The 22,395-nt window shown below is 39.7% G+C and overlaps 4 protein-coding genes across 5 annotated transcripts; 2 read left to right on the top strand and 2 right to left on the bottom strand.

Moving 5' to 3' along the window:
• Positions 1 to 111: 111 nt before the first annotated feature.
• On the top strand, positions 112 to 14,485 carry LOC5504189 (anoctamin-8). Its single transcript, XM_048729826.1, has 16 exons — positions 112 to 182; positions 265 to 429; positions 659 to 847; positions 1,590 to 2,254; positions 2,332 to 2,376; positions 3,036 to 3,161; positions 3,467 to 3,656; positions 4,022 to 4,200; positions 4,895 to 5,194; positions 5,934 to 6,067; positions 6,167 to 6,309; positions 6,912 to 7,045; positions 7,295 to 7,366; positions 7,755 to 7,879; positions 8,538 to 8,705; positions 13,962 to 14,485. Exons 4-16 carry the CDS (start codon positions 2,087 to 2,089, stop codon positions 14,155 to 14,157), a joined length of 1,980 nt encoding a protein of 659 aa, XP_048585783.1. The 5' UTR covers positions 112 to 182; positions 265 to 429; positions 659 to 847; positions 1,590 to 2,086; the 3' UTR covers positions 14,158 to 14,485.
• On the bottom strand, positions 10,567 to 13,049 carry LOC125568228. Of its 2 annotated transcripts, none has more exons than XR_007312149.1 (2): positions 11,294 to 13,049; positions 10,567 to 10,980 (listed from the first exon to the last, which is right to left on the bottom strand). XR_007312149.1 is itself a non-coding variant. In XM_048729827.1 (2 exons), the coding sequence occupies exons 1-2, from the start codon at positions 12,912 to 12,914 to the stop codon at positions 10,920 to 10,922; spliced, it is 1,365 nt and encodes a 454-aa protein (XP_048585784.1). In that variant the 5' UTR covers positions 12,915 to 13,047; the 3' UTR covers positions 10,567 to 10,919. The 2 variants fall into 2 exon arrangements, 1 of the variants encoding a protein (XP_048585784.1); XM_048729827.1 differs by having other exon boundaries at positions 11,611 to 13,047.
• A 1,073-nt stretch (positions 14,486 to 15,558) lies between the features above and the next one.
• On the bottom strand, positions 15,559 to 19,336 carry LOC116611840 (NACHT, LRR and PYD domains-containing protein 4B-like). Its single transcript, XM_032372440.2, has one exon. The coding sequence runs from the start codon at positions 19,203 to 19,205 to the stop codon at positions 16,005 to 16,007; it is 3,201 nt and encodes a 1,066-aa protein (XP_032228331.2). The 5' UTR covers positions 19,206 to 19,336; the 3' UTR covers positions 15,559 to 16,004.
• A 28-nt stretch (positions 19,337 to 19,364) lies between these two features.
• On the top strand, positions 19,365 to 22,390 carry LOC5504177 (rasGEF domain-containing serine/threonine-protein kinase X). The gene is made up of 2 exons (XM_032372444.2): positions 19,365 to 20,384; positions 21,129 to 22,390. Exons 1-2 carry the CDS (start codon positions 19,652 to 19,654, stop codon positions 22,061 to 22,063), a joined length of 1,668 nt encoding a protein of 555 aa, XP_032228335.2. The 5' UTR covers positions 19,365 to 19,651; the 3' UTR covers positions 22,064 to 22,390.
• Positions 22,391 to 22,395: the final 5 nt, after the last annotated feature.

A 22,395-nucleotide genomic window follows, 5' to 3' on the forward strand; every position in this document is an offset into this window, starting at 1 on the left:
GGCTCTAATCGTCTGTCGATAATATATCGTAATTAAACGATTAACTCCCATTGGGCAGCATGCACGTCGGGCCATCTTTACGATAAAATATCGACGCATGTGATTTTCCGCGCGTCCCTCAAATCATTTCGGCGGGAAAATATCGTAAAGGAAGAAAGAAAATTTTTTATTTTTCAAATAAGGTTTGTTAAATTTTCACTCTACGAATATCCAATTTTCCACATTTTTAACAACATTTTTTTTTCTGGACTTATCTTTTTCTAGATTCTTGGCATTCCTTGACAATGAACGAACTTAGTCCAGCATTTCAACAAGTCCCAGGGACGCCGTATTTTCAGGTCAGGAATTTCTCCTCTTCATTTGAGTCGCCAGCATCTCATGTTCCTGATATTGATGATCATCGAACATCAGCCATTTACTTTTTCGCAAGTAAGTTGGATGACTTACATAGCTTAACTTATTAGTATTTAAACTAAACTAACTTATAAATTAAGTTACTTATTTTATTTTTGCCGTTCGAAAGAAAGGAACTACAAAGACACATTATTCTAACTGCCGTCACTTTTGCAACTCATGTCGGAAAAATGAAATATGTTTTCAATGGCAAACGCCACTTGTTTTATACAATAAAACCGTTCCCTCTTTTTTTCTTTTGAAGGACGTACCCCATTACCTCCATCTACCCCTGGGATGACTGTACCATCCACAGGAACAGGGCACACCCCATTGGCTCAATCTACCCCTGGTATGACAGTACCAACCTCAGAGACAGCTACCCCAACACCATTACCCAAAGAAAGGTGTTTGAAACACGGGAAGGCAGAACATTCTTTTACACCAGAGCTTGGTAAGCATCATGATAGATGTTTTGATATTATATAAACAATCAGGGATCCAGTTGATAGCAGAGGTTAGTTTTAGCTTCTGATTTGACAATCCTGAGTAATAATAAATAAAGGTTTCTATCTATCTAATCATCAGCATCATATCACAACATTGTGGCATCATATTTATAATCACTAAATAGCAAGGATGTACAAGTTTTTGTCACAATTAATTTTACTTTACCATGAAAAAACTAAAACTCTCCAAAATTCAAGTAAGTTCTGTTTTTTTGGATTTGATTTGGTTTCTAGGGGAGGGCTGTAAGACTCTTTAGGGGGAGGAGGAGGCTGTAACACACATTAGGGGGGTAGGAGGGGGGAGGGAAGTAAAAGATGTATTAGAGAACAAAGGAATAGAGATAGTTGGGACAAATCTTCTATTACCCTAAACCATCATTTATTTTTTTTATTGTACTCTCATTACACATGTAAAATTATACCATTACAAAAAATGCAAATTCACATTTTTATCGCTAATGGGAGAATTTGAGAATTTATCAATCAACAATCAATTTATCAATAAAGATGAGGGGATCTAGGGGTGGCTGAATGATCCACACACTTTTTCAGAGATTTTGCTTGAAGAACACTGAATCTGGCCCCCCAACTCGTCACCTGAATCCTTCCCTGGTATATTTTTTTGCATTATATTTATCAATTCTCCATGTTTCCATGCTATTATTAATTTTGCTTATTATTTTCTAGAGCAAACAGTGCCAAGCTGCTCCCATCTGATATCTGCAAATCATTATAAAAAGGAAAATTTGAAAAGAAAAAATATCAAGTCAATAAATATTAAGATTAACCATGCAGAACAATTAGATCTTTTCACTGGTGAAGATATTTTTGCATAAAAATATATATGATTGACTATTGTAATTTGTGATAACGAGTATAAATTAATGTAAAACAAGATCAGTTTATAATATCATCATATTCAAACTTGTTTTGCATAAACCTATAATTTAGTTTTCTGTTCTGAAAATTATAAAAAAAAAGAAATTTATGTTGCGGAAACTTCATATAGCTACGCTAGTGAAGATTTTTTTAGCTAGTGTAAAAAAAATGAGACGCACGTACGAAATTCCATGAAACAAGGTATTCCGGAAGTGACTCTACCGGAAAATGCATTACATTCAAAAGGGGGAGGCTGCTCAGCCTAGACCTTTTCTTGACTCTAACGCTTTCGCTGTTGGAATAACATGGCGAAGTATGACTATCTTCTGACTTTTACTGAAGGAGTTTCAGAGCAACTTAAAGGCTACATCACGGACTGCCTACGAAGAGCAAATCTCCAAATTCTTCGTGAAGAGTTACGGGGGAAAACCCTTATTAGCGTCCATGCACAGTTCGATGCTCTTCTGAACAAGGTACTTTTATAACTGAGGTTTCCCTAACCGGATACAGTCTAGTCATAGAATTATACACTTGGTTTGTTTTTTATCAGGCAGAGGAACTTGACTTAGAAAAGAAGAAAACCGGTAGTTCGGAGGTAAGTGTTTAATTGCTTCTTTGTACCACCCAAAATTTAATTTTAGTGTCACATCTTTTATACTGTAATCAAATCTTCTTGTAATAAGTTATATTGGAATCATAAAGTTATTTTGTTTCGATATTATGATTCAAAGACCAATATGTTGTGTCCTTGGGAATATTTTCCCCCCAAACAAATTGAACAGGTTGTTCCTTTTGATTTTGCATGATAATGAATATTAAAAGATTTCTACTTTTTTTACAATACTTTTATTGAAGGTTGTTTTAGCTTTTTCTTTTTATCTTTGCCAAAATTATTTCTGTAGACATGTTTTAAGAAGAGATAGTGAAAAATGCTTTTTATATGGTTCACATTGGTAGTGGTTGTGTGTTGATATACAACATGCTTTATTATTTATGTGCTTAAACACAATGCATAGACACAATTCTCTTTGCCAGGTTTCAATAGCGAAATGGCTATTATACTAACAAGGTATTTTGGGGGCAAGGACTAAGAAGATATAGTTGTTCATTACTTTGCGATGGTATAATTTGTTGTTTTTAAAAATTGGAAGTATTTCGAGGTACTCTCCCATTTTCTGACATTTTCCTATCTAGCCTACCTATAGTTTTGTCTTTGTAAATAAATTACAAAATATAACATGTTATTACCTGCAGGCCAGAGAAGTAACTGTGGATCAATTTGATGAGTTTGCCGGCTCAGACAACAAGGAGACATTTTTCACTGCATCTGAAAGATCTTATCTTACCAAAAACATAGTTGAAGATGTCAGTTATGAGAAGGTAATTGATTGTAGCAAAAAAAAAAAAAATTGCCTCCATAACAACTTATGCAATGACTCATAGTATTTTGCTCTAACACAATAATTGTAAAACCTTTTAGGTTTGCTATTTGAATAAGGCTTTGATTTTCCTAATTCTTGACCCTGTCCAAGGTTGTATGGACTTAACCCTGGCTTAAACTTCCAATATTCCTTTTGCAAACTTTTTTTTTCTCCCATTATGGTCCACTGTATTTTATGTGCCCCTGTTGGTTTTTCTCTTGGATTATTTTCATGGTTTATCTAAATGGTTTTATAACATAACAGGAAAAACTATCCTCTTTTGGTGTGAGCCTACGTGATGCAGGGAGCTTTCTGACTGAATGCCTACATTCTAAGCCGCCAGTGTTAGAATCAGCATATCCTCTGCATGATCTTGAGTTTAAAGAGCAGTTATGGAGGAAAATGAAAGCCAATATTATACTATGTCCTCTACAAGAAATCAGGGATTATTATGGTAATGTTGAAAAGTTTTGAGAGGTGAAGTGGAGTGAGATAAAAAAAAAACATAATGAAATAGAGTGTATGGGGGGAAAAGGGAGATAGACATTTGTGCAAAACTTTGGCATCACCTCTCTACATAACCAGGCATCATTATGTCTCTTGAGAAAAATAATAGCAGTAAAGAACAACAACTTCAGTGTATTCTGACTTGTGAAGAATGGGAAAGGATAACAACAACAAGAAGAGATGAAATTAAGAGTAGAAAAGTAGTTAAAGGGTGATTTTATTTAGCTACTGGTTATTATGTTACTACATGATTTTTAACTGCTGCCTGCTCAAAGTTTTGATGAATTATCTTTCAATCCTTGTGTACTTTAGGAGAGGGTGTGGCCCTATACTTTGCCTGGATGACCTGCTTTACTTGGACCCTGGTCCCTGTTGCAGTTCTTGGTGCCATGCTGTACATCTTCAAGCCCAAAGGGGTGACAGTTGATGATAACCCTTTACTTCCCTTCTATGAGGTTCTCATGGCTTTCTGGGCCATAACCTTTTTAGTGGTAATTACCTTTTTTTTTTTCTTATAATGTATGTACAGGTTCTTTTGTTGTATAGAAGAGACCTTGCACAACCCTGGGAATTGTTCCTGGCTAACCATGCCTGCTACCATTAGTAAATTAGAAAGGCTTCAGACATGCTGTAGAAGAAGTGGATGATCTGGTATGTGTGGTATAGACAAGCTATAAATCAACACAAGTTTGAAAAAGTACAATATGCACCTCTGTGAAACAGAGTAATTTGGCTGACATTTCAAGCATTAGCCCTTTGTTTTGCCCTGACAAAGGGGTAATGATCGAAAACAGCGCAACACCAATACATTATGTTGATTTAGAGCATGCTGGTTTTCACCTTCATGTCAATAGGGAAAAAATAACTTTTTGTATGGGGTTTTAGTTGAAGAGAATTTAAACAACCAGTGTATAAGACAGATAATGCTAAATGATGTTTTATGTGACTGGTTTATCGTGCAAGATTTAATACAGCCTCTAAGTGTGTACTTGAGGCTGTGACTATGACTCTTTAGTTTATTGTCTTTAGTTGAACCATTACGTCAAGTTTTTTAAAAATAACAGGGATCACACAAGCAGTGATTGTTTCACATATCACTAGTAGGTTATTAACCTTTAATATTTCAATGTCCCAGTTTTACACTTTGCATATCCCAATCATAATTATAATACTGTTTTCCTCCAGATATGGAAGAGGAAAGAATCAGAACTAGCCTACAAATGGAACACATATAATATTGATCACATAGAACAAGTGCGACCTCAATTTCATGGTGCTATAATTACAAGTCCAATCACTGACAAGCCAATCAAGTACTACCCAAGATGGAAGCGCTGGTTGAGATATGGCCTGAGTGTGTTGCTTACCCTTCCTGTTCTTTTACTTGCTGTTGGTGCTATGCTCTGCTCTTTAAATCTCAATGGCTATATCAAAGACAAGGAGAGCCCTGTCTACATTGCAGTCTTGACACATTTTGCTCAACCTGTATGTACTACAATTCTAAAATTCAAATTCATTCACTAAAATTCAGAGACGGCAATGCCACCAAATACTGGCGAGTTGTTTTCTATTGCAATGCTACCCACAATAAATCGAAGAATAATTTAAAAGTCGAGAATTGTATGCAAAAAATGAAAATATCGTTTTGTTGTAGGTTTCAAAAACAGCGTGTTTGTGAGAATGTCGCCATTCTTGATTGCGAATGCAGCGGATGCGCACAATTCAAAAACAATTCAAAGACTAAAAAATATCTGCTAAATTTTGCAGATTTGTTTCCTGAAGTTAAATAATCATTTGACTACCAGGTTGAGATATAAAAATGACGGTAAAATTTGTAACCACACAACGTTCTTCAGCAATAACTAAGGAGACAGGAACCCGTTAAGCATGCACATATGTTTTCTCAAGTAATTTGGTTGACATCTCGATCTACGTCACAAATGACTGGACCCGGGCCTTTAAGTTCACGGCCTTTTTTCCGATAGTTGACCAAAATACCTCAATATGACAGATTTGAGAGATTCGCGAACACATGTTTTATAGGGTCCATATAAAACACATACCATTTGGAAGATGAAAATATAAAGAATTGACAAAGTCTATCAACTCTGAAAGGTTATATGGACTTTAAGTAAGAATCGTACCACAGGGAACCCCACCAACCCATTCATCATCCAGATAATATAGATGTACAGTGACTGATTTTGTTTCCTTTGTGTTTTAGGGTCAGATATTTGCTGCTGATAGTGAGTACTATGGGTGGATGATCCCCACTATCGGACACTCTCTTGTGATTAACATGCTGAACAAGCTGTATCGAACCGTGGCCCAGTTTTGTACTGACATGGAAAATCACAGGTACATTAAAAAATAAAAAATCAAAGATGAACCAATTATTTTGGAATTGCAGGCCCTGTGACTAAATAGAGATTATTAACATTTTTTGTTGTTGTACAGAACAGAGAGGGAATGGAATAACTCTTTGATCATCAAGCGTGTGATGTTTGAGGTCTTTGACTGCTTTCTGCCATTATTTTACATTGCCTTCTACCAGCTGAATGTGGTAGCACTTCGAAGAGAACTTGTTGGACTCTTTTGGGGTAGGCAGACTTAACAGTACAAATTAATTTCAACCCTAAAAGATGCTAATCAAATAATCTGAATTTTTGCCATAGCGTGACTTTTAATAAATATTAAAAATAATAGTTACTAGATATGTAGTTCTGAATTTGCATTATAAAATAATTGAGATAGTACAGGCTCTCTGATTGATGGGATTGGTCACTTTCATCATATCATGAAGGTCATGCGATGACGCAGCATCGCTAATCGTGTTAGGGGAATTCATGCATCATCAGTCAACAACCCTGTGAATTACCACAAACTTTTACCTTTTAACACTAAAAATATTATTTTTTGGGAGAAAAACGTGTCCCATGTAAATAAGGAAATTGAAAAATAAGTTCAAAATAGATGAACCACCAAACAAATAAGTAAATATTGCTTTGAATTAGAAGCTGTTGGGAGAATTTTGTTGGGAGAATTTTGTGTCTTTTGAGTAGGACCTCCAGTTTTGTGCTCCTCTGCTCTCAAATTCTCCAAACAAAACTAATATTTTATATCTTACGTAAAACAAGCTAAGCGTTGGTTTTCCTTTTGTAAAGGTTCTATGTAGTTATCTAAAATTTGATGGTATGATCAGGTGATGAGATCCGTAGACTGGTTACAGAATCATTCCTGCCATACCTAACTGAGAAGAGTTACATCTGGAAACAGCAACGAGAGTATGCTAAGAAAAAGAAGAATGACACAGAAAAGGCTGGCATTCCCTCACAGGTACAGGATGAGTGCAGAATTATATGTCTTTCAGGTAAAGGAATCAGGGCCAACAACTTTTGCAGTACATAGGTATAAGCACAGAATAATGTGCAACACCTTTTACAGATACAAGCTCAATAAAAATGGTCATGAGCCTTCACAGATACAAGCACAGATCATAGTGGGCAACGCCTTTCACAGATATAATAGTGAAAAGACAATGCCCAGCTTTCACTCACTCTTTCTATTAAAATCTTCATCTTACAGGCCCAGCAAGATGCTATCCTGGAGGAGTATGACCAGTTCGATGATTACCTGGAAATGGTAGTACAATTTGGGGTAAGTAACCATTGGGGTTTCTGGAATGAAAATTTATTTGCTATCACAACAGTTGTCGGTCTCTCAAGTTAGACTATTGTATTAGCTAAGATAAATTATGAAATTGAATTACCATGCATTAATCTATTAAATATATCTTGTGTAAAAGGTTTTTCTTTATTGAACATAAGTGACTAGAGATTTTAGTGGAGTTTGCCTCCGCAGAGAGAAAAAATTCTATCATCATAAAAAATAAAATTCATAAAGGCTGACAAACGAAAATATTTTCGGGGTTGTCAGATGAAGTTAGCAGTAGAGATTTGTTTACCAACACGTCAGATCTCAAATAGTGCGATACATCATCAAAAATGCCATCTAAGTTACTAAACAGAATTCACTTATACTGCAGTATGTTACACTGTTTGCGTCAGCCTTTCCCCTGGCTGCAGCAGTCAGCATTGTGTTCCTGTTTATAGAGGCACGGTCAGACCTCTTTAAGTTGCTGTTCATTTACCAGAAACCGCCAGTGATGAGGTATTGTCAGTGGTCTTTTTTTGTATTATTGTGTGTATGAATATTATGTCTGGTGACAGCGTTCTGTACAGTACATGTTGTTTATTTTCCTGTGTTTCACAGAGTGTCAGGTATAGGTGGATGAAATATTATTTCAACAATTTTATTGAGTATTGGCATGGATGGAGATGGTTTCTCCATGTTTTTCAGGGTTTTGAGTATTGATGCATGGTACAGCGCTCTGTACAAGACTGGTGTCTGGTACAGTGTTCTTTACATGATGATGGTTTGTTCACGTTTTGCAGGGTATTGAGTATTGGTGTCTGGTGATGATTTTGCTATGTTTTAACAGGGAGTTGAGTACTGGTGTCTGGTACAGCATTCTGTTCATGATGATGGTTTGTCCGTGTTTCACAGGGTTTCAAATATTGATGTCTGGTACAGCGTTCTGTTCATGATGATGGTTTGTTCGTGTTATGCAGGGTGCCTGGTATTGGTGTCTGGTACAGCATTCTGTACATGATGATGGTTTGTCTGTGTTTCACAGGGTTTCAAATATTGGTGTCTGGTACAGCGTTCTGTACAGATGGTGATGGTTTGTCCGTGTTTCACAGGGTTTCAAATATCGGTGTCTGGTACAGCATTCTGTTCATGATGATGGTTTGTTCGTGTTATGCAGGGTTTCAAGTATCGGTGTCTGGTACAGCGTTCTGTACATGATGATGATTCTATCCATGCTGACAAATAGCCTCATTGTGGGGTTCTCATCGGAGCAACTTGCTTCCTGGTGTCCGTGGATGTACGAAACTATTGAAGGGGACCAATTCATCAAACCTGGATATGGCCGGTAGGTCTTAAAATTAAGGACAGGAACGGATAGAAGAATTAGAGGAAAGATTGACAGAGGGTGGTTTCAGCTTGAGATCTTCGTGTATTTATTGTAATTCCTCAACCCAACATAAACCACTGACACTGTTTTGTGTTTGGCATAAGAGAAGTTTATTATAAAATCACTACAAACTGATAAATGAAAAACTAAAATAATAATAATAAACCTCTCTGCCACCCTTCACACAAAGCCCAGGGTGGGAGGGCGGGAAAAATATGAGCTTGATATATAAACGTTGAAAAGAACAAAGAATTATAGCGTGAAGCTGTGAACGTGTGCTAGCAATCAAGACTAGAGATAACTGAAATACAATATGCTGGCTTGAGCAATTAATCCCTTTAAGCTAGGTGCCCAAAGGGGGGTAAATTCCTCAACCCAACATAAACCACTGACACTGTTTTGTGTTTGGCATAAGAGAAGTTTATTATAAAATCACTACAAACTGATAAATGAAAAACTAAAATAATAATAATAAACCTCTCTGCCACCAAACCACCGGCCAAACAACAAAACAGTGCAGAAGGCCTAACTACTGGCCTGAATGGAAGCAAGTAGCTGGGAAGCAAGCGCCAATTTTGATTGATTACTAAATTCTAAATACAATTTGTAAGAGTCACTAGCCCAATCACCATACAACTGTATCAATTCCCCTGGTACTCCGTGGTTAAACGCCCAAGAGGCACAGCCGCGTCGAAATGAGTGACCCCGATATGAGTCAGCATGAGCAACCCCCACTGAGCAAAGCGCCAGACGAAATTCGGTAACAAAACGGGACTTCGTCAAAGCAAACGGGCCTGAATAGTAGTAGTAGTAGTAGTAGGCAGTCTTCGGACAGTCAGTGTCCATGACATCAGCGCGATGAAAGTTGACATTTCTTTCCGTGACTAAAAAGCCCAATGCGCGAAGCACATGTGCGACCACATGAACGACAAACGAGGACAGACGTCGGAGATGGGTTTGACCCAGTTCGAGTTTCGGATGCCTTTCTCCACTGCCTTCTTTCTTCGGCCTCTCTTTTCAGCTCTAACTCCCCTGAGTTGAGTGCCGCAGCACATTCAGTCCTCCATCTGCTGCGATCCTCGGCAAGCTTCTCCCAGTTGTCCACGTCGAGGCCGATTGCGAGCATATCACGCTTGCATGAGTCCTTGAAGCGGAGCTTCGGGCGTCCTACAGGTCTTGATCCGTGTACAAGCTCGCCGTAAAGAAGATCTTTGGGAATACGGCCATTTTCCATTCGACAAACGTGACCTAGCCACCTCAACCTGCGTTGACGGAGTAGGGTAAAAAGCGTCGGTAAACCTGATCTTTCGAGGACCTCGTTATTCGTCACTTTATCCGACCAATGGATACCGAGGATGCGGCGAAGACATCGCATATGGAAGGTATTTAATCGCTTCTCCTGCCGCGCGTACGTAGTCCAAGATTCGCTTCCGTAGAGGAGAGTACTCAAAATACAGGCGCGATATACGGTGATCTTCGTCGAGATGGTGAGTTTCTTGTTCTCCCACACACACACGGTTTGTTCTCCCACACACACACGGTTTGCGTGCAGAAGCGGGTACCAGGCGAATCATGTTGTTATAGGCAGCGACCGGACATAATAACGAGCCTGGAATACGTAACAGAGGAATGTGTAATCGACGCTGACCGAACTGAATAGTTTTTGTATGCTTAAACGTGACGATAAGCCCGTGTTCGTTACACAAAACATCACCCCGTGTGAGATCGCGGGTAGGATTAAATGCCTTAATAGAAAGCGGTACGATATTAGCTATACGCGCCATAAGAAAAAATGCAAAGAGAAATGCGCAATACAATGTAGAAGAGTTAGCATCATGTTGAAAATCTACTGTTCGCGCAACTAGCAATAAAAGGCTAGGAGTTACCGGTGGAGCCCTCTGAGGTACATGTGGTATCCTACGGGAAACTCCCCGCAGGGCTGGGGATAAACTAAAATCCTTAGTAAATGCATAGTCATAACCGGCGAAAAGATGTAATAACTTGACCCCACTTAAATAATTACGAATCGAAGGTGGTGCAATCGAACGACTTAAAAACTGTACATAAAGACAGACCGTATCTATGTCTGCTGGTAATGGAGTCAAGTCAAAATATAAGCAAAATAGAAAAAAGGCCTTAAATTGAGTCTTTAAATTACTATATGTCCCTGTGCTATAAGCAGCTTGTAATGTCTGTCGTAGATCCTTTTGCAGAGAGGCCAAAGCCGAGGAATCTGCAAGAAAGAGCGAGCGAATAAGTTACGACTGGAAGGCGAATTACCAAGGAGTCGTGAATGTGAAATGGTCCGATGAGATTGTAACACCCCTACGATTGGCGCAACGAGCGCTCTCCAGGAATCGTTCCTTAACAGTGGAGGCAACGGAGCCCCATCTTGAAAGCAAATCTGAATCACAATTCAACACAGACGGTAGGTGAACCGCTCTGATCTCAAAATCATAACTCGCTGACAAATAACAAATCTCGCGAAGACAGGAATTCAGGAAGGGATGGCGAGTTCTACCAGAATTCAATACCGTGACACCAACCTGATTGTCACAGCGCACGGTTAAACGGAGTCCCGTCCACCGTTGACCCCACAACTTAAGCGCCACCACAATAGTGAGAAGTTCCAAACAATTTATATCGAGGGACTGAGAGAAGAGTCCCCAACTGCTCAAAATCGGAAGTCGCAGAGCTAGCCTCAGAAACCCCAATGAAATCATCCAAATAATTAAATAAAACTTTTCCTTGCTGTCGATGAATCCAAGCTACCGCTGAGGTGACGCGCTGACATGCCTGAGCAGCAGAGCGTAACCCCATAGTTAAAACAGTGTCAAAGTAATAATGTCCATTCCAAATATACCCAAGTAAACGGTAATCGCCGGGATCCACAGGAAACTGCCTATACGCCTGCCGCAGATCCCTCTTATAGAGAAAACAACCCGGGCCAAACTGCACGATCGCTTCCACAATGTCATCTATAGTGGGATAACAAGTCACGAACGGATCTCCCAGAAAACTATCACACGGAATACCATCATTTACTGAACCGCCCTTAGGCCAGCTCAAGTCCACAATTACCCTACGTTCTTCAGAATCTCGCTTGGGAACCGTGTTCAACGGTGAAGTAACAAATCCACCCCCGAAGGGAGGATCCGTGAACGGCCCAGCGACACGACCAAGCGAGACTTCACGTTGTAAATGCTCTGAAACTTGAGTCGCAAAATTGAGCGCACCCCGGTGAGTGCGAGCATCAAAAATAGGAACAGTATCGCCCGTGAAACCCACCGGCCAACCAAACTCCAGGAAATCACAAATCATTTGGTCGTCATAATCATACAACAAAGTCCTCCAAGTATTGATCTTTAGGGAACTTGGAACGGGCAGGCGAGAAACCACAAAGTTCGGGCGACCAGAACGAAAAACTAACTCATGTGCGTACAAATAAAAATCATTCGCCTGCTGAGAGTCACGAGGAAAGGCCGTGGAAAAACCACGACAGTCTAGAACACCAGCCTCCACCGGCTGAGGAAAACACACATCATGAATATAATCAGCGCCCGTGGAAAAGCCACGACAGTCAGTAACTGCAGCCTTTAGCGGCTGGGAGCAAGCATCAGCATTCAAAGCACAAAACGACATATCCGGAAATGAAGCAACAGTAACGGAAGGAACGCCCCCAATGTCTTGACCAAGGGCGAAGTTTATCAGTTTTTTTGATTCCCCTGAAAGCGGACAATCAGATGAATCCTCTCTATGCGATTCCTGTTTTCTCGATTGTACCCAACAAGCCGCACAAATATGTTTTACCCATTTACGTTCGCCTCGGACGTAACCATAATGATCCTTGGTATGAATGCACTTCTCGCGTTGATAATCTCTACAAAACAATGTCGGCCCTGAACTGTAAGACTGCTTTTTCGGCGGTGAAAGTAGCTGACCATGGAGGGTTCTGCTTTCGAGGTGGGAAAAGGAATCACCCCACTTCAATAAGCCACGTTCGATTTCAAGCAAAACCGCTCCATGGAAGGCAAGCACCGCCTCCCATTCGTATAGCTGTGCGTGGTACATCAGCGTTACCAAATGTTTGTGTCGTTCGGCGCGCTCGAACGAACTGATCTCTCGTAATTGTAGAATCTGTGCATACCCCGCCACGAATTCTGCCATGGTAAGACGTTCGTAAGTAATCTCCTGACTAGCACGAGTCAAGGAAAGAAAACGTTGCGGCCACAACTGTTTAACTACAACTTCTGAAGTTGGACGGTCTTCCTTGCCAGACTTCAACTTACCAGCTTTATTTGGCTACCGTAACGGAGAGGAAGCCAGTGCACCCATATCAGCTTCCTCATCGGACTCACTGGATGCAATGGGCAGAACATGAGCCACACGTCGATCCGCCGCGTCGGCCAAGACATCCATGGCTCTAAGCTCGGGCAAAGTAACCGTCGTCGCACGGCGCGGCGATACATCTTTAGACGATCGCGACGACGAAGCAACGTCGGAGGGCGGCAAGGAATGGGACTGACGACTGCTAGCATGATCGGCCTTCAAACTTTGAACCTCGGCCGTGAGAGTTTGAACAGCGGCGGCGAGCGAATTCAACAGTTCGTCGTTCCGTGTAGTAGAATTGCCCCGAATTTCGGGAACGCCCCCAGGACCGTCACAATGTTTCCCTGGCACGCCAAAATCATGATCATTTACTGGCTTCTTGCAGCCTGGACATTTCTTTTCTCGCGGCATCGTAACAGTGGAAAAAACAATATGAGCTTGATATATAAACGTTGAAAAGAACAAAGAATTATAGCGTGAAGCTGTGAACGTGTGCTAGCAATCAAGACTAGAGATAACTGAAATACAATATGCTGGCTTGAGCAATTAATCCCTTTAAGCTAGGTGCCCAAAGGGGGGTATGTTATAGTTGTTTTTATTATCAATTTTTGTTGCTACCTTCAAATTCTCTGTCAACCAAATCTTTTTCTTGATTTTTGTTGTTATTGCTTCTTTCGTGTTACTTTTGTCAAAGACTTATTTTGTTGTGATGTTGATGGTGATGGTGCTGCTGCTGATGATGATAATGATAGTGGTGGTGTTGGTGGTTAACAATATAATGATGGTATTTTGGATGAAGAATATAGGGATGATAATGATTACGATGATGATTATGTTAGTGATGATGATAATGTTGGTGCTGATAATAATTAATTTATGTTTTAGGTACGTCGTTGCTATAGTATTCAGTTGCGAACAGATGCTGATTCTATGTGCGGCCTTAGTTCGAGTTGTGGTCCACGATCGACCTAAGTGGGTGCGCACTGCTATCGCACGAAAAAACTACCAGCTGGAAAAAGAACGCAAAGCCCTAGAAAAGCTACAGAAACAGCAAGCCATACCTGCGTACTTTGAGAATTAGTCAGACACCGCAAATGTTCCAAACAATCCATAACACACAGAAGCCAAATTTTCAGAATTATGGGAGGGTGGGGGTCATCAAAAGGCATGTTTTGGGCTTAGTGGGATATTTGTCTGTGTTTCTTGTCTCAGAGAGTAGTGATATCGCCGTAGATTTAGGCTTTTCTTTCCCCAAGGAGATGGGGATGTTCTCGAAAGAGAAAGAGAGAAAGCCGAGATACAACTATTTCAAAGAAGGTTGTCATAGTGCAAGCGATGAATTGCAAATGACAATTGGTAGTTCTATGACCGAACGGATGTGTGAAATAAACTCTAGTGATGCAAGAGGATTACGATAGTGATTAATTGATCATTACGCGATTTATATATTTTTTTGTATTGTGAGGCTAAGTTCAAACGTCGTATTATCCATGAGGTGTATTTTATTTTTCAAACTGACGCCATTCCCCGCGCGCGCACGCTATTTTATTTTGAAGTTCGTTATTTTGTAGTCATTTTTAGCTGTAGGAAACAAATTTCTTGTGACCATCAGTGCAATCTTTACCAAGAAAATACAGTATAAAAGGCATAGGTATTGTAATTAAATCGTCCGGGATTGAGTAATAAAAGCCCGTGGGAGAAGGCCGTGGATTTGAAAGGCAAAGAAAACATCTGTTTTCAAATTCAAATCTTAAAATTTCATTGTCGAGGCATTCGGCGATAATCAAGCTAGCTTCTTCCACGGAATGCCTCGTAGCTATTCCATCTTCTTCTAACCGCATTTATGACTAAGATCAATCTGCGCGCCATCGCGACGCGCGGCCGTTGATAAAATGCTTTGACGAAGTGCATCATGGGAAGGGTGTCAACCCCCCCCCCCCCCCCCCCCCCGCCAATTCAGAGGCGCACGTAAGCTTGTTTATGGTGCGAAAAAAAAAACCAATGTTTAAAATAACGTGATTGTTACAAAAAAAAAAAAAACAATATTCTTCGGGAGAAAAACGTGTCCCAGGTAAATAGTAAATTGCAAAATAAGTCCAAGTGGATGAACCACCAAACTATGATGTAAATATTGCTTGGAATTTGAAGTCATTTTTTCAATTTTTTTCAAAATTTCTTACTTAACCGCTTATGTAAATTTCTTGATACTAACACAAATAACAAAATTTCAATATCCTAAAGATTGCAAGACCTCCCACTTTCCCTATGTTTGTCCATTACTGTAATTCCTTGCGGTTCATTTCGGGTGACTCCTGGCAATCGTTTCGGGTCGCGGAATCATTTGTGGGACTGTTGGGATCGTTTTGGGTCCCGAGGGCCATATGGATGGGATGGTCACTCAAAAAAATTGGATGCATTCGGTTTCACGCAGGCTAAGAATAAAAAAAATAGCGAACCTACTGGATTCCTGAGGAAACCTTTGTAAATTCATTACATTGGTTTTATCAAAAATCAAGCAAAGTTTGCCGAATTACAGCATAACTGTACCAGTGTTGCACACACTCACTTATTACCTAACTAAATCTGAACTAAACGTTATTGACCAACAAAACCTTAATTTACATACCTAAGAAACTATTTTAATTAGATTGATTTATTAACTTCCTAACTAACTTCCTAATCTTCTCTTGGAATTGCACAATATTGCCATTCCAAGTAGTCAAGTCGGAGCAAGAGAAACCCGACGAAGGGCTTAAATGCTCGAAACGTCAATGTAACTACTCTGTGTCACAGAGGCGTCCAACATACTCTTAAACTTGTGTTGATTTATAGCTTGTCTGCACCACGCCCAGACTATCTATACTATCTGGTATTTCTATACAGCTTGTGTGTAGTCTTCCTAGTTATTCCATATCAGTTTCAAGTACTCTAAACTTCAATCTGTACTTCATCACATGGAACTCCATCCAGTAGTTTTTGTTTTACTTGATCTGAAATACTAACAGCTTGGTGGCTGACATCCAGCTTGAAACTGTTGGTTTTGAACACTTCCTCAGCAAGCCTCATCACTCCGTCATCGTCGAGCTTGTTGTGTGAGAGATACAGCCTATCAATTTTACAGGATGGCTCCTGGAGTGCTGATGTCAAGTGTTGTATCCCTTGACTTGTGATGTCGTTGTAACAAATGTTGAGGGAACAAAGGCTGCTTGGATGGCTGGCTTTCACACATTTCATGATATTGCAGAGCAGGTTGTCATCAATTTCGCAATATTCAAGAATCAGAGTCTTAATTCCGCTATTGTCACTCTGGATGCCGTTTTGCAAGTGTATACTACTTTGATTGTCAATGGTAATTCCACTCAGATCAAGTAACTCCAAATTCTTTAACTGACCCCCTGCTACCTTCTGCATGAGATAGTTTATCCCAACATTGGTTAACTTTTCATTTCCGTTAAGATATAAATGCTGTAGTTCAAAGACATTGTCATGATTTTGCATGAAGATTGCCTTCATACACTCGTCATTAACTCTTCTATTGTACCCAAGATCAAGAACAAGTATTTGTGGCAGCAACCCAAGTAATTCCTTGCAACCACGCTCACCTATATTGTTCTCTGGAAGTATGAGGTGTTTCAGCTTTTGAGAATTGTTGTCACAGAATTTATTCACTGTGAAAGCAAATGCTGCCAAGACATCATCTGTCACTTGGAACTTGCTAGCTTCAAGAGAGCATGGCAAGGCTGTAGAAATGCGTTTTCTGTGGTTTTCAAGAGCTTCTTCCTTGACCATCTCTTTCGCTTCATAAATAGAACAACTCAGGGTAAGAAAACTACCATTCTTACTGGTACCCTCATCTTTATTTATCAATTCCTCAATCAGGATTTGCAAGCGAGCATGTCTCTCTTCTTTGTCTTCTCTCCATTGTAACAAACCAGCCACAAACTGAAACATCCCTGAAAGCCTACTTTCTTTAGCATGTTTGCCCACATAATTCGTAAACTCTTCGAATGTAGCTTCCAGAGCTAAGTGGTAAGCAGAAAAAAACTCTTGAATGGTAACATGACTGAAGCAAAATACTTCCTCAAACTCTGCAAAGCCAGTTTGTTTCTCATACTTGTTCTCAAGAAAGCCTGAACTTTCAATCTCCATGTCGCTCTCTGAAAATTCAAAGTTTCCCAATGACAAATTCTTGAATGCAAGACGTGCACATATACTTATACTGGAGTTAATTTTATCTACATATGTTTTCAGGTTCATCTTAAGAATGTCCTTAAATTCCTTCACATCATTGCTCTTCCCAGAGTGATTGTACATGAACACTTTAATCAGCGCACAATAAAGCATTGTTACTGAGTCAGGTAAGCAAAACGGATTTCTCAGTGAATTTGAACGCAGCGACCGTAGAAAGACACAAACCATAAAACAGTAAAAGGGAACCTGACAAAGAGTGTATAGTTTTGGGTTATTAAAAATATCCTGTTTAAGTGCATCTTCCAGATTGGCATCATCATTGCAAAACTTTGAAACAAACTGCTCAATACGGTGATCGTCAAATCCTGTAACTTCATAGATTGTCGTGTGTGCCTCAGAGCAGTGTACTGAACTGAACCCCACTAGTCTTGAAGTACACAGGACGGTGGCATTTGGAAGAAATAGTCTCGATTCTATTAACTCATGAAGCGTTTTTACACTGATATCCAGGTAGTTGGTGTCTATTTGCAGCTTTCCGTCTTGGTTGTCAGCATCAAATATAATCAAGACTTTTTCAGAGTTTTTGTTCATGTAATTGATGACAACTTCTATTTCATCCTCCTGAGAATTGCATTGCAGTATTTGTCCAGCAAGTAGAATATCTTTGAAGGTTTCAACTGATAAATTTTCTATATGCATTCGGGTCAAGTGGATTATGAAGCGAAAAGGAGACAATTCCTCTGGTGTTCCAACAACGAGGGATTCTTTTAACTTATGCGTAAGAAATGTCTTTCCGACTCCTGCTTTTCCTTTCAGCAACAAATGTTTCCCAGCAGCAACCTTTAAAATATCATTTAAAAAGTCATCCAGCCCCATACATGCCTGTTTTTTGTTATCATTATTGCTCTTATATATCATAGGATCCACAAAAATGTTTTCAATTTCTTGAGTATCATTATTGTTCTTCCAATATTGATTATTCAAGTATTGCTCTAGTTTAGTGTAGGGAAGATCGTTTTTTTGGCCCCTGATATACTCTCTATGGCGCTGTATTGCATCTTTAACCACGGGGGGTACGTTGCGCTCGCCTAAACCTGAGCCACCATCAACAGCATTATCAGTTAATAACCTTCCAGCATCCTCTCCATCATTGGCTATGTCCATTTCCTGAACAAGGAAACGGCAGAATTCAAAGCTGTCCACCTTCCAAGGTAAACACTTACACACATATTCCACGCTGTTGATAGTTCTTATGATTCTTAGCTTCTTCTTTAAAAAACGAAAATCCATGGAAGTTACCACAACCAAAATAAACCAAAAAATAACCCAAGTCCCGAACAATCCATTTTTTAATTCAGCTAACTGATCGTTGCACTGTATTACTAGTTCTGGACGACCTGTATTATTAGGTCGTGTGGATTGTAAAGAATGTTTTTTCGTTCCATTTACATATGTGCATTCAAAAAAAGGACGGTAAATCTTTGGTGAAACCATCCAAATGGGAATTCCAAAACCAATAATACTAATGAAAAACCTTAATACTAGTTGTAGAATGTGATAACGAAAGATATTCTTGTATTTTTCTCTTATTATGCGCTCAGCATGATCAGCCTCGACGTCGTGATTTTGTGAGGAGTAGCTCCTATACTTCTTCACGGGCCCCATGATTCCATAGGCATATGCAACCTGCACTAGAATTACACACAGGAGTAACAATCCTTGCACAAGGAGGGCTGCATAGGACGGTTGTTCCTTGGAATAGCATTTCTGATGTAATGCATCCGCTTTATCCGGTTTACAGACGAACTTTTGTTCCCATGTACGCGATGCTGTATAAACTATCAACCAAATTGCGAACAGGATAGTGCAAATAACTAAAGCACACTTTCCAAACCTCGTTTGGTACGCAATATATCCTTTAAGGATATCCCAGAACATTTTCAAGATGTTTTAGTGCTTCCGGGTAGAAACCAAGCAGTATCAAATGGGCACGTGATCGTCCGCTTCACTTCCTCTGATCATACTGCGCTCCAACACGTCACAACTTTATGAACCACAGGAAACCCGATCAGCTATCACCGCGCAGGTGCATTCTGGGAGAAGGTAAGGTCTGGTGAAAATTTGGCCCAAAGACTCTGGAAATTCCCGGCCAAACACCATGCCTAGCGTCGGCATTGTAAAGCTATTCACTATATGTAATAGAAAATAACCAACGTTGATTTGCAAGGTGTAGAAGCTGCAGCTCCGAGTTCGATGTATCGTAAATACGAACATTCCTAAAGCCGGAAGTGATTCTAAATATATGCAAAATAGGACTGTTTTATACAATTAAGATACAAACTATTTTGAAGATGTAAAGAAATAGTTTAAAGATTGCTTTTAAGATGGCTGGGACTAGAAGCAGGCCTCTTTCCGCCGATGTTAGCCACAACTCGCTGGTTTACGAGAAATTAATAGGGAAAGGATCCTACGGCGAAGTATGGCGTGCCCGATGGAAAGGAACTTGCGTCGCTGCAAAAAGAATCCACAACATTTTTTTTGAAATAGATTATGGACAAGAAGTTCGTGATCATTATGTGCAAGAATTTCGGCGTGAATGGGAGGTGCTAAGGACTCTAAAACACCCTAACATTGTCGAAATGCAAACTGTGTTGTTCCCGCCTAATCGGTCACCAGTTATAATTACTGAACTGCTATCATGTGACTTAGAATGCTACATCAGGGAGTCAACCTCTTCTCCTAAAATTCTCCCAGATGATTGCATTTCCATAGCTCTTGGTATAGCCCAGGGTTTGAAATACTTGCATAATTTAGAACCTGCTATTGTGCACCGAGATCTTGCTACCAAAAATATTTTACTCACTAAAGACAAGAGACCCAAGATAGCAGACCTGGGAGTTGCAAAAGTGTTTGCATCAGGCAAAGATATGGATGCTACTGTAGTACCAGGGACTCCACTCTATGCTGCCCCAGAGATGTACCCAATGAATCATGGGAAAGGAGCTGCGGGCGAAGTCAAGTATGGCCCTAAAGTTGACATTTTCTCATTTGGAGCTGTTGTTTTGGCTATGATTGTGGGCCATGAGCCTGTTGTTTGGCCACTCACTCCTATAAAAGGTATGAATTAAGTTTGATTTTCATTCCAAACATATGTTTCCTTTATCTAAATGGTCTATGGGAGACAAGGTACCGTAGGAACAGAGGTTGTTAGGCTAAAGTCTAAAATAATAAACCACGGAATATCCTCTAATTTGGTTGAAATGTGTTTTGTTCGCGACACGCTCCCAATGTTTGATTAGAAAATCCTGACAAGTTACATTGCATAATCTGAACTGCTACCCCATGTTGCACCAACAGTCCCCAACATGCTATCAAAAATATGCCTGAATTAAAGAAATAATGGGGCATGCATATAACAAAAAATTCATGTTTTCCAATTTGTGATGCACCTAGTAATAAAGCAGCTGTCAAAATGTTCAATTGCCTAGATATGTCTGCAAAATCCACTAAGTAGAGGTGGGAAAAGTACTTTTTAAAAATATTTTATGTGTACCAGGGTTTTTTTTATTGAGGTAAAAGCAGGAAGTTGCTAGTTTATCTGTCAGGAGGACATTATTATTTACACTTATTTGCCGTCATCCTCGGGCAAACACAAAAAAACTCCGAAACTTGCAAAATCAAGCCATAATCCATTGTCTGACTCTCATGAACATATATGCCAGTGTATGAATAAGTTGTACCTTGATTTTCTGAAGAAGTCGGCAAAGATTCGTTTGACACCACAACAAAATAGGGGTCCTGCACTGGGGCCATTACACTCGCTCAGTTTATATCTGCTAACCATCATATTTATCTCATCAGATAATCGTAAGATTAGTGAGTTGGTGCGGCGTAAGAAGGACCTAGAAGTAATGGGACAGCACATACTAAGACCTCTAGTGGTGAGCTGTCTCAAGGATAACAGTAGATCCAGGCCAGATGCTGCAAGTCTTGTCAAGCAGCTTCCATGCTATGGTAATCAAATGAAATCTCAGAAGAACTGCAGCTATGCTGGGCCATCTGCATTGACCGAGAAGCCCACACTTGTGCGCCCACGTGCAAGCAGACAAATCACAACTTGTGAAATACCTGATGTAGACTTTGAGATAATTTCTAGGCAGCCAAACTGGGATTATGAGTTTAAAACGCTTATCATTGGTAATTCTGGTGTTGGGAAGTCTTGCTTGGTTAACAAACTTAAGAACCCACATTTTGATCTCAAATTTGTGACATCCACTGTGAGTATGAATGATATTTTTTGGGAGTATTTCTTATATGACAATAAAAAAATAAAACTAACTATTGGAGACACGGCTGGCCAGGAGAGATATTTTAGTATTTTGCCAGCATACTTTCGTGGAGTGCAAGGTGTGTTTCTTGTTTTTGACATCACAGTTGAAATAACATTTTTGCAACTACATCGCTGGATTGATCTTGCAAGAACAACAAGTGGCGCTGACAGCAATATTCAGTTGATTTTGGTTGGTAACAAAAAAGACATGGAGGATAACAGGGCTGTTACCTACTCCAGAGCTAAAGAGTTTGCAGCAATGAATGGTTTCCCATACATTGAGACAAGTGCTAAAGATGTGGACAGTTTGATGGATATGTTCAAAAAGATGCTCCAGCTTTTGGTTCATGCAGTGGATATAAATGATATACAGGTACAAATTCCTGCCGAGATGAGTCAGAGCAGAATTGTTGTACAACAGCCATCTCATCAAAACAATTCAAAATGCAAGTGTAAAGGATCATAACACTAAATTTTTTTTTGAAATTGAAATTTAAGGACTCTCCAAACTACCTTTATTTTTCCCTGATAGTTATTTGTGATGATGTCCAACCAGGGACACATGGAACCCAGGATGCTCCTCAGAAGGGGCCAGAAGGGGATTTTTTGGAGGTGATGTCAATGGGCTGTCAAAAAGAAACTCTCTATACTTGTTCTCAGTGAGCTTACATAGTAGCATGAGTTGATTGGCCGGATTAAGTTTGTTGCCCCTTTGGGGGGCTCAAATATAGTTTTTCAATCAACAGCCCCAATGAATGTGAGAATATATTTATTAAAATCAGTTGTTAGTTAATAGAA

Source organism: Nematostella vectensis, chromosome 7 (assembly GCF_932526225.1).
Source record: "Nematostella vectensis chromosome 7, jaNemVect1.1, whole genome shotgun sequence".
NCBI classification, from domain to species: Eukaryota; Metazoa; Cnidaria; class Anthozoa; order Actiniaria; family Edwardsiidae; genus Nematostella; species Nematostella vectensis.

Excerpts from the sequence above, each read along its gene's own strand:
- LOC5504177 (XM_032372444.2), top strand. The coding sequence starts at position 19,652 with ATGGCTGGGACTAGAAGCAGGCCTCTTTCCGCCGATGTTAGCCACAAC. Across the intron at positions 20,385-21,128 it reads GCCACTCACTCCTATAAAAG|ATAATCGTAAGATTAGTGAG; the intron begins GTATGAATTAAG and ends TTATCTCATCAG.
- LOC125568228 (XM_048729827.1), bottom strand. The coding sequence starts at position 12,914 with ATGGCAGAATTCGTGGCGGGGTATGCACAGATTCTACAATTACGAGAG. Across the intron at positions 10,981-11,610 it reads GGCGATTACCGTTTACTTGG|ATTCCTCGGCTTTGGCCTCT; the intron begins GTATATTTGGAA and ends TCTTTCTTGCAG.
- LOC5504189 (XM_048729826.1), top strand. The coding sequence starts at position 2,087 with ATGGCGAAGTATGACTATCTTCTGACTTTTACTGAAGGAGTTTCAGAG. Across the intron at positions 2,377-3,035 it reads AGAAAACCGGTAGTTCGGAG|GCCAGAGAAGTAACTGTGGA; the intron begins GTAAGTGTTTAA and ends TATTACCTGCAG. Across the intron at positions 6,310-6,911 it reads ACTTGTTGGACTCTTTTGGG|GTGATGAGATCCGTAGACTG; the intron begins GTAGGCAGACTT and ends TGGTATGATCAG.
- LOC116611840 (XM_032372440.2), bottom strand. The coding sequence starts at position 19,205 with ATGTTCTGGGATATCCTTAAAGGATATATTGCGTACCAAACGAGGTTT.